General features: G+C 39.1%; 1 protein-coding gene across 2 annotated transcripts in view; it reads right to left on the reverse strand.

Moving 5' to 3' along the window:
- Nucleotides 1-11909, reverse strand: part of LOC138962637 (cytochrome b5 reductase 4-like) — a 97914-nt gene extending 86005 nt beyond the window's left edge. The window contains exons 1-3 of one of the 2 annotated variants that reach the window (XM_070334536.1): nt 11807-11909; nt 7339-7679; nt 4540-4640 (exon numbers count right to left, since the gene is read on the reverse strand). In XM_070334536.1, coding sequence (XP_070190637.1) covers nt 4540-4640; nt 7339-7591 — 354 coding nt within the window. In that variant the 5' untranslated portion in view covers nt 7592-7679; nt 11807-11909. The other variant, XM_070334535.1, reaches the window with a different exon arrangement.
- Nucleotides 11910-11959: the final 50 nt, after the last annotated feature.

Genomic DNA, 11959 nt, shown 5'->3' on the forward strand with positions numbered 1-11959 from the left:
TCTGTCCAGGCTTTAATGACTACGCGAAATATAATTCACGAAGCTAGCTGGCCGTACGAAGCTTTAGCACTGGATTGTTGGTTAAACTAAAAATACTTCGCAAAGTCTTCGCGAAGTCGGCGTCGGCTTTAATTAAGGTCCGCCTTTAACATTAGTGGGCTACGAGGATCCCTCCAATTGGATACATACAAATTCAACATCCTGACTGCTTCCCCTGAAGCAACAGCAACAAATTCAGATGCACTTTTGAAACGCCTTGGCCAACACTGACTTTCAAGGAATACTGCAGACGTCCAGGTCTATCTCCAAGATCTGTCCAACTGGATACTGCTTCTTGCATACAACAGGAATTTGTTGCTGAAATAATTTTGCTGGTTGACATAGGAGACAGATACGAAATGAATTCAGCTCAAAACTCGCACGCTACACAGACGGCCGCTAGGCTGTAGCTTTTCGGTACAGGTCCAGGCATGATGAGAAGCATCCCATGTAAAAGACTGGTCAGATCAACGGTGATTTACAAAATGATTTACCAAAAAGGAAGGTATACCGTTCAAGATGTTGAATTTGGACACTGCAGCCCACCTCCAGTGATTACTAAGAATTCACTGCGCCAGTATTATTAATGAAAGTTTGAGTTTGAACTCTACTGCCCCACTTCGCGATCATTAGGTTTTGACTTTCGACATAAGAGCACCATTGCAGTCACAGCAGAAAACTCACTGCACAATAGCTTATTTGCAAAATCGCTTTAACTTAGTTTAAGACAAACAGCCTACTATACTATACTACAAAAATATGCCACTGACTTATTTGTACACCCCGTTATAATACGGGGTGGATAGGTTTCGATCTGTCTGTCCGTCTGTCTGCAAAGATCTCTGGTATATGTTTATATGATAATATCTCTGGTTTTTCATGCAAACACAGATCTTCAAGATTCTGTTGTGACATAAGTTTGTTGTTGTCATTTCCACCTTAGTTTACTGATGAAAGCACACACTTGTTGACCCCGGCCCCTCAAAAAAGAAAAGAGCAACAACAAACAAGTCGCGTAAGGCGAAAATACAACATTTAGTCAAGCTGTCGAACTCACAGAATGAAACTGAACGCAATGCAATTTTTCAGCAAGACCGTATACTCGTAGCATCGTCAGTCCACCGCTCTTGGCAAAGGCAGTGAAATTGACAAGAAGAGCGGGGTAGTAGTTGCGCTGAGAAGGATAGCACGCTTTTCTGTACCTCTGTTCGTTTTAATTTTCTGAGCGTGTTTTTAATCCAAACATATCATATCTATATGTTTTTGGAATCAGGAACCGACAAGGAATAAGATGAAAGTATTTTTAAGTTGATTTCGAAAATTTAATTTTGATCATAATTTTTATATTTTTAATTTTCAGAGCTTGTTTTTTATAACATATTTATATGTTTTTGGAATCAGAAAATGATGAAGGATAAGATGAACGTAAATTTGGATCGTTTTATAATTTATTTTTTTTTAACAATTTTCATATTTTTAATGACCAAAGTCATTAATTAATTTTTAAGCCACCAAGCTGAAATGCAATACCGAAGTCCGGCCTTCGTCGAAGATTGCTTGGCCAAAATTTCAATCAATTTGATTGAAAAATGAGGGTGTGACAGTGCCGCCTCAACTTTTACAAAAAGCCGGATATGACGTCATCAAAGGTATTTATCGAAAAAAAAGAAAAAAAACGTCCGGGGATATCATTCCCAGGAACTCTCATGTAAAATTTCATAAAGATCGGTCCAGTAGTTTGGTCTGAATCGCTCTACACACACACACACGCACAGACAGACACACACACACACACACACACATACACCACGACCCTCGTCTCGATTCCCCCTCTATGTTAAAACATTTAGTCAAAACTTGACTAAATGTAAAAAGAGGAAAAGAATAAAACTATGTGCTTTGCCTGTCAAGTTTTGTAACAACGATCAATAAGTTATGCTCAAGTTATTAGAACACAGAAATCAATGCTGGCACAAGATGAAAGGTATTGGCCGCAAGTTCTCATTAAGGTTTCGATGCCTTTCACCATGACAGTGGATTGCCAGACATTTCAAGCAGACATAATAAATGATGTTGACAGTTTGATCTTTTCACATTTGTTGTCCTTTTTTCACCTTCAAGGTGTTCATTGCCTATTTACTGTGTGAATGAGCCTGTAAAGTAAATCAAGCTTGCCTGTCTGAGCAAACTTATAAGCCTAAGGACAGATATAACATACAGGAGAACCCCCGTTTTTGAACACCCATATTAAGACCAACTCAGATTCGAGACCTTAATTTTAGACTTTTACTCAGTTTCTGTTAATAATGTCTGTAAATTTACCTATATTTTATGCCTCCCCTATACAAGAAGAGCAAACGCTCGATCGAGTCACTTTCGCAGTTCTGAATATTATATGAGGCATCAGATGGACAGGAAGAAATTGCTATTCACAACACAATGAGTCACGTTCACATAAAATTTGAGCCCGGTCACTTTTATAGTTTCCGAGAAAAGCCCAACGTTAAGTTGTGTGTTGCCGAACAGAAAAGGCTAGTTATCTCCCTTGTTTTTCTGATAACGTTCGTAAAAGGCTACAGATGTAAATACTTTGATGTAAAGAATAATCCTACAAAGTTTCAATCACATCCGATGAACTTTGTCAAAGATATAAAATGTCTAATTTTTCCTTTGACGCTGACCTGTGACCTTGAAAAAGGTCAAAGGTCAACGAAACCATCGTTAAAGTGTAGAGGTCATTGGAGGTCACGACTAAACAAAATATGAGCCCGATCGCTTTGATAGTTTCCGAGAAAAGTCCAACGTTAAGGTGGTGTCTACGGCCGGCCGGACGGACAGACTAACACTGACCGATTACATAGAGTCACTTTTTCTCAAGTGACTCAAAAACCTTATTTTGTCATTTATTTTAGGTCTAAAAACTAAAAGGGGGGTTCGGCTGGTCTGCATGTCCTTTAGTACAGATTTTACGAAAAGAAAATGCTAACTTTGCCAGAGAACTAGGCTTTTGTTCCGTCTCTCCCCTTCCCCCTTCTCGACACACCAACTCTTCACAACGATTCTGCTGACAATAAACTCGCGTAGTCCATTATGAGTTACCCAACTCTAAACAATCAATAATTCTTCTATGTTTATCGTCTGAGACAGCTTTCGGTAAACACTGCTAAGATGACGAAAGTAGTCAGGACTCATATCTGCCGTGACTGCCAATAAAGATCAATAATGTGCCCTGTTGAATCTGGCAGAATGATAAATGACTGCCCATTCATATGAATGATTACAGGTCTGCGGTATTCCAGTCTGTGTTCTTTGCATTCATAAAAAGGGTCTGCCAGTGCCAACAAGGAGGGTTCATTTGCTTTACCAAAATACTATCACTAATGACAACCACTTTCTGTAAGTTATCTTAATGAGAGTTACGAGCCTTGATGGTAATTATGTTGACAGACGCATTCCCAATATATATACAATGCGAACAACATTGCCTGGAACGCTTGCCACGATAATCCTGCTTATATATACTGAAGACGTCACAGTCATCTTATCATGCAGGTAATCCTTAGCTCGTGACCAAATGCCAAGAAACTGTTCAACTACATGTGACAGGGGAGGCTACCGCTCCTTTCACAGCAGACTCTGCACCCGAGTTGTTGGCCTTTAAGTCAACACCGGTGGATTGTGGAATTCTGTTTGTGATGGGGTCTGGTGGTTTTCGATTGTCAGTATGTTCATGGAAACCTTCGGGCTTGCATAACAGTTTTTATAGGGCTAAGAAATTAGCCCTAACATTTTCAATCCTGTTTGATTGCACTTCGCCTCCCGAGGTGATCGTAGTGTTACGGCACTCGGTTACATACGCATAAGATGTTAGACAATGTTGGGAAATAGATCTGTTGGGTTGGTATGGGCTGTGAAAGAATGAATCGCTTTCCCAAGTGACAATTTAAAGGTCAGTCACTAGGGAGGGGTGAGTCTGAAACATGTGGACAAAGAGCATGTGTGGAATTTGGAAAGCTTACTTCAATAAAAGCAAGAGTGTTCACTCTTTCACAGCCCATACAAACCTTATTTAACCGCGTTATTTTCAGAGCTTGTCTGTTCTCAAATGGCAATAAGAGAACGAAACAAAAATAAAAAAGACTGTACATGTCTACTGCAGTAGAAGTTAGAACCCCCCCCCCTTTTCAGACCTAAACAAAATCTGAGAAAATCTGTTCTTAAAAAGGAGGGAGTCTTAACAATAAAATGGGGGTAATTTCACAGAGGTTAGGAACAAAAAGTCTGAGAAAACAAGGTCTTAAAGAGGAGGGAGTCTTAAATTGGGGGTAATTTTACAGAGGTCTGAGAAAACAAGGTCTTAAAGAGGAGGGAGTCTTAAATTGGGGTTAATTTTACAGAGGTTTATGAACAGAAAGTCTGAGAAAACAAGGTCTTAAAGAGGAGGGTCTTAAAAGGAGGTTTCCACTCTACAACCAGAGCGAAGAAGTCAAAAGCAATTACCTCGTCGAAGAGTTGTGTTCCGTCTACACCAGCTCCTCTCATTAGCTCGTCCACCCCCCCTGGGTGGTACTCCAAATAGGGGGAGATGTTGTACACTTTGCCTGCAAGAACGGGAAAAATAACAAATGAAAAGAAAACACCAGTTTCTGGCATAATTCTTTCTTTCTTTATTTGGGGTTTTTACGTCGTTTTCAACCACGAAGGTTATATCGCGACGGGGAAAGGGGGGGAGATGGGATAGAGCCACTTGTTAATTGTTTCTTGTTCACAAAAGCACTAATCAAAAAATTGCTCCAGGGGCTTGCAACGTAGTACAATATATTACCTTACTGGGAGAATGCAAGTTTCCAGTACAAAGGACTTAACATTTCTTACATACTGCTTGACTAAAATCTTTACAAACATTGACTATATTCTATACAAGAAACACTTGACAAGGGTAAAAGGAGAAACAGAATCCGTTAGTTGCCTCTTACGACATGCTGGGGAGAATCGGGTAAATTCTTCCCCCTAACCCGCGGGGGGTTTCTGGCATAATGCTGTCTGGGAAACGTTGGAGAAAATGTGCACATATACATGTATAAATTTATAAAGTGGGCCAAAAAATATATTGCAACATGTTTTGATCAGAGTGTCTAGTTCCATGACCATGTCTTTCGCTTTGACCTGAAAGGCTATCAATCTGAAAAGTGTGCTAGATAGCAGAAATAAGCGCCTTTTAAGACATCGTAGTAGTCTGAATAAAATGACACAGGAATGAAGATTTGATCTAATTCTATCATTCAGTATTGGCGTGAACCGGTAATATCCGTAATTTACCGGTTGAAACAAAAAATTACCGGAACAAAATTGGCTGCCGGTTTGACTAGGTACCGGTTGTTTTTTTTAGAACTACCGGGTTTTCTTTGTGCTGGTAGAACAGTACTCTGAGTTGGACTCTAACTGGTTCCAATGACCAGCCTACTACAGTTTACATCATAAAAGTTTGCCTACCAGTTTGAAAAAAACACTAGCGCCATCACTGAACATTTTGGGGGCCAAGATACAATGCATGAGGACAATACCTAAGGCAACCTTTACTGCATGGATCCTTGCTGTTTCAAGATGCAGAATAGCTGTGGACCAAACGAGGTCTCAAAGGTCCTTGTCTACATTTTTATATAGAAATCGGCATTTGACCATTGAAATACTGAGTCTATTCCCTACAGATATCAAAAATACACCCCCCTTCGATCAGGAAGGACGAAGCCAGGGTAGCCGATTGAAAATTCATTATAGTAATTCAGCGTAGTAGGATATCCTTATTTGGCAAATGCCGAGGGCAAAACTCCTCTCGAATACCATGCATTTCGTGCGTTTAAAAACAATCGTGGACAGCGCTCCAATACCCAGTGTCAAACTGTTGCTGTGATTGTGTGGGTGTGGCTGTCAGCATAGTGACATGAATTTGATTGGTCGATATTTATAGTCAAAGCACATGCTCTCTGCACATGGAAATCAAAACATTGGAAGTGTTACTAACACTTCTCAAAAATAAAAACTTTTTTTACATATATTTTTTTTCTATACATTTTTTCCCCATGGTTCATTCATCATCTGACATCACTTTTTAGCGAAATCTAACCATAAGATTATTGAAAAAAAAGCAAAAATTGAGACGACCACCTTTAAATGCAAAAATTCTTAAAATGAGTACTAAATGTCAATTTACTATAGGATTTAAAAGGAGAAATTCAGAGAAAACTAGATCCCAAACAGGAGCAAGTTGTAAAAATCGGACAGAACATTGTTTTCACTGTACTTTGAAAGCAAGGTTTCTATCAGTCTGGCAAACCCATGCTAGCTTTTTCATTCCACTCTCAGATCAATATTACAACTGTTTGTACAAAATGTCAGGAGACCCATTAACCTCTGGTTCTCTGCGTAGCGCTAAAAAATGGTACCTTTTTGTTTCAGTTATTTTCAAAACTGAAAATAGTTGAGAAATGCCGATTGCTTGAATAAGATAACAAAGATTCTAACATAAGGCAAAAAAAAAAAAATTGTCTGTTTAGGGTAACCCGACCGACCCTATCGATTTGGCGCCGACCCAAAAACTTTTTTTTGATTTAAAAAAAAAAGAAGAAAAAAAAAAGGTAAAAATGCTAAAAAGAGACATTTGGCGTTTCTTTCTCTCCCTTTCTCTCTGTTTTATTTATACGTTAGTTTTGAAACATGTATTCATCAAATATAAGAAGTGAATGTTCAGCCAACATAGCATTTACACAAAAAAAAACAAAAAAAAACAAACAAAAAAAAACCTTTACCTACCTACCGACCCTACTTTTTTTGGTCATGTTACCCTAAACAGACAATTTTTTTTTTGTGCCTAAGTAACAACAACATCAAAAAAATTCTTGAAGATTCCAATAACAAACAAAAAACTATTGGATTTCCCTGTTACCGCTGAATCAGCTGGTTCTCTCTGACTTTTCCTGAATAATCATTTGTAAAATTACTTATGCTCTTTTATAAGCAGGGGTGTGCCACTGACACACAGCTTTCCAAAATAAAGTATAACAATATGATGGGTTATCTTTATGTACAATTTTTCTACTTTGGCCAAGAGATTTGAAATTTTCACATCAGTTTTTCAGTGTACACACGGTTTTTGTAACGTCATAAATATAAGTGATTGATCAACAATGTCACTTGTAGCTTGCCTCAATGTTGCCAAGGAAAAGCAAGGACAAGTCCAATAACACATAAACACTCGATAGAGTTATTTCCGAAGATCATCTGATCCCACCAGTCGCTCACCTCTCAAGGCTATCCAGGCGTCGTCAGGGGTGTTGTGCTGGAGCAGCTCGGCCGTCGTCACGTTCAACGTCTTGCCCCCCACACCTGTCAAATCCACACCACTTCGGCCCAGCCGTATCCAGTCCATCAGTGACCTCCCTGGCTTGAGCGCCACTTTGTTTTGAGCCTTGGGCGACCCCCCGAAGGAGTTGCCCAGCCGCTGTGGGGAGTTGGTCGCCGGGAAGAGCGAGTTCTTTGTGCTCTTGCCTGCCATCTTGCCTTTGCCAAGGTTGCCGCTGCTGCTACCACTACTGTGGACGGGCGAATCCGTCTTTGACTTCCCACACCCCAGCTTGCTAGATCTGCAATGTCAGTGAAAGGTGAAGAATGAGATGCAAGTTAAATACCTTTGAATTATCCTCTTTATTCTATTCTGTTAAATTCTCTTTATTCAGGGGATACAAGTGTATTTAATTTTAAATCTCGGGTCAGATTCACTTCCAAGTTTTGTGCATTAGGTTCCTTCAAGCAATATGCAGACATCTCTGGAAAGAAAAGGGGAGGTTACTTTATTAACATTTCAATCATTTATATCTTGGAGTGGTCGGATATATATATGACACTTTGATTTTTAATGTGATCGTCTTTTACATTTTTGGCCTTGCATATAATAAATAATACAATTTATTATATGAGACAAATGGATAGAAAGTATAAATATATCATGACATGTTACAAACAAAATGTATGTGGAATGTTATCCAGGATTGTTAAAAGCTGTACAAGAACAAATCATCATAAATTTAGTGGCAAACGCCTTCTTACACAATAGGCCCGGGTCTTATCATTACCAAACTTGAGCACATTTAAGTTCATTTTATACAGTATCAAAACCACAAAAGAAAGGGTGTTACCATAGATTTCTCAAAATGTGTCGCTGCCCTAACCCAACTGTCCTGACTGCCAAACATTAGATTCTTATTTTTTTCATTATATTATTTGTTTACTTGAAATTGTGTGCACATGTTCTCAGGAATGCAAACGATTTGTGATCAGAAACTAATTGTGAGCCACTTTATCGGATTAACATGAATTCTGTTTTTACATTGTGAGCGGAAGAGCAAACGAAAGTACACACATCTGCATTGACATTTATATAAAAAAACGTTACAACAATGACTTCAGTGATTGCGCACATTATATTACTCAAAATGACATACACATGACGTTCGTCTTCTTCTTTGTTCATGGGCTGAAACTCCCCCGTTCACTTATGATTTTGCATGAGTTCGGTTTTATGACCATTTTTACCCCGCCATTCAGGCAGCCATACGCTGCTTTCGGGGGAAGCATGCTGGATACTTTCGTGTTTGTATAACCCACCGAACTCTGACATGAATAACAGAATCTTGTCCGTGCGCACTTTGTCTTGTGCTTGAGTGTACACACGAAGGGGGATAAGGCACAAGCAGATCTTCACATAAGTTGACCTAATAGATCTGAAAAATCTCCACCCTTAACCCACCAGGTGCGGCTGGGTTTCGAACCCGTGACCTTCAGCATAGGATGCCAATGTCTTCCACTCAGCCTATGCACCCGTCATGTTTAAATAGGCTTCAGTACTCTTAACAAGAGATATATTTATATATATACTCATTACTAACAACATGAAGTATATTGTTTTGAAGAAATCATCTGTTTACACATACAGGGCAAGTATTTGGGTATTTTTCTTGTTTGCGCAGAACAAATCAAAGAAACATAACTCCTGGTATAAAATAACCTTTTTAAATCAAAGACAGATCTATACTGAGATAGAGTGATTTGCACAATATATTACTGAAACAAGGAAAACAAGTGCTTTATATGACACCTCTTCGTCATGTCCCATTACGTTGCCCCCCCCCCCCCCCCCCCCCCCAAAAAAAAAAAAGACTCCCTTGCTTTTAAGGCCCTGTTTTCTGAAACTTTTTGTTCCCTGTAAATTACCGCTTTTACTTTTTAGTTTTAATTTAATATAAGACTCCATTTTTTAGACCTGATTTTCTCAGATTTTTCAGATCTCATAAGGAGGGTTCCACTGAACGTACATGATTCGAAAATATTTGCTGTTCCCCTCTCATAAAATAATGCACCCCCCTTTCGCAATCAAGACCTTTAAAAATCTGAGAAGATCAGGTCTTTAGTTAAAAAGGAGCGAGTATTAAAATGGGGGTAAATTTACAGAGGTTTTGAACAGAAAGTCTGAGAAAACAAGGTCTTAAAAGGGAGTCTTAAATGGGGCTAAGGCCAAAAAAAATAATAGGTGTGGTTACGGTAACATAGCCAAAAAAAATAGGGTAGGAAGGTAGGCAAACACTTTTTTTTTTTTTACTTTTTTTTCTAATGTGTACAGATTAATCCTACTTGACAGGGAAATAAGTGTGCGACTCGGGCGCTTTCGCTTTCATAGCGTTTTCTATAAAAAGTTATAGGGTCGGCCCCTAAAAATAGGGTAGGTCGGGTTACCGTAACCACACCTATTTTTTTTTTAGGCCTAATGCTCAACCTTCACATGTGCCAGAAATAAACAGATCACAGACATTGAGACAGTAATAAACTGTTCTTTACATTTTTCTCAAATTTTACCTAACCTACTGTGGCTAGATCAGTGGGTCAATGAAGTTTCCTACACTGCAATTACTTAGAATTATTTCCTGTGCAGCACCACACAATTCAGTGAACACAACGCCCAGAATGTAAAAACAGAAACAATTGATTTACACAACCGAAATACATTGCAGCTGAGCAAAAACACAAGGTAGCGTCTCCCAAAGGCAGGAGTTACATCCCCTGATATCCGATAGAGTTACCCCCTTGCCGGCCCTTGGCAAGCCTGTTTTCGTGGGGTGTTTTTGTGCTGTATAATACCCCCTTTTTCATTGGCTGATGATTCTGATATTGACCAATGAGGTTAGACGAAACATCAATGCTTTGGAGTTCACCGATTTTCGTCTGCTACGAGACCAATTTCGTGTGAAAAACATTGTCAGAAAAGTTCAGTTTCGCAAAAAAATAGGAAAGAAAGAGGACTCTCACTATTCTTGTGTTTTTCATCAATGGCAGATGCTTCATCTAAAGTTTGATAATGAAAAACACATCCAAAATACAGCAGAAGGGACCTGGCTTCCCTCGTTTTCCAACGAATTAAAATTATTTTCTGCGATTTGGGTATTTGGATATGTTGTCTCCCCTTTCCCGTTTTCGCGCCGATCGTCAGACAAAGGATTTATTTGGGTGATTTTGTTTTCCACATTCAACAGAAGAACAGAGCTGATAGTGATATCTAATGGATGCTGATGAGGTAATTATAATGTTGTCCAAACATCATTATCTTTCTTTTGCGATTCAGTAAACTTAAAGTGCCAAAAGCCGACAATAACGTAACTGATAAAATTTCTGATTTTCTCTGTGAAAATCTGATTTCTGATTTTCTCTGAATCTGATCACAACCAACTAACTACGCAGTTAAAATTGGCAAGCCTCAAGGTTTCATTGTTCGAGATAATTCGAAGTATTCACGTTTTTCCACGTGGTTTGGTCGCAAATTTAAGGCAAGTGGTCCATTTACATTGCTTGCTGATGGTCTTTTTACCCAAATCAGATTATCCCCCTTCTTGAATCCTGGTAATTTACTTTGTTTTTTTGTTTCTTTGCAGATTCTGGAGAGCAGAGTGGTGCAAGTGAAACAGTGGAACCCCCCCAGAAGATTGCTAGAAGAAAATAAGGTAGAAATTATTTCTGGAGGAAGAGCTCAGTGAAACAGTGCAAAACGGATGAAGGACCACTCTGCCACCAAACATAAATTGCTGTTTATTTTAATTGTATCATTTGTAATGATGTTTATAGTAAAACCTTGAAAAGAAAACACTTAACTCAACATTGTTGTTTGGTTTTGAATTTGCTTGTCATGTCAGTGTGGTGGTGCCAGCGGAGGGACGCCCAAAATGGGAAAATTTCCAAAAATAGAATTTCTCACTTTTAGAAAAAATGCCCCTGCTGCTTTTCTCTTCAACAGAAATTGTTCAATGTTGTATATTATGATTTCTAACAGTGCACTGGATTTTTTGGTCAATTAAAATAATTTTTTTTTTAACATCTACAAAATCCTTGGGTGATGCTACACAGTGTTGAGAGATCTTGAATCTCACAATATTTCTACTGACACAGAACCAAGATAAGCAGCCAAATTGTCTGAGAGCGCTGCAGGAAAAGTAAACAAGCCAGGCCGAGAATCGATACCTTTACTCGATTACTTACATGATGAAAGCACCACCGCCAAACATGCGTTAAATCCAAGCGAATGTCAACACAAAACAAGAAATCTAAGGCGAGAACGGTCACATTGTGAGGCCGACGTTTAGCCGTAATTAAAAATCTCCATGATTAGTTCGGTACATGTGAATACAACGATGCGAAGGAATGAATTGCAACACGGTCAAGTCCTCACCAGCCGTCTACTTTTCCTTCTCGAGCACAGCTGCGCCTGAAGCTAGTTCGATGAGCCCAAAGCAGCGAAGCCCATCCAAACATGGCAAGGGAGATGACTCGTACTGCTCTCCTCGGGCGAAGGAGCGTTTTGTGATTCAAGGGGAACTACTCT

The sequence above is a fragment of the Littorina saxatilis genome, linkage group LG3, assembly GCF_037325665.1.
Source record: "Littorina saxatilis isolate snail1 linkage group LG3, US_GU_Lsax_2.0, whole genome shotgun sequence".
Classification (NCBI taxonomy): Eukaryota; Metazoa; Mollusca; class Gastropoda; order Littorinimorpha; family Littorinidae; genus Littorina; species Littorina saxatilis.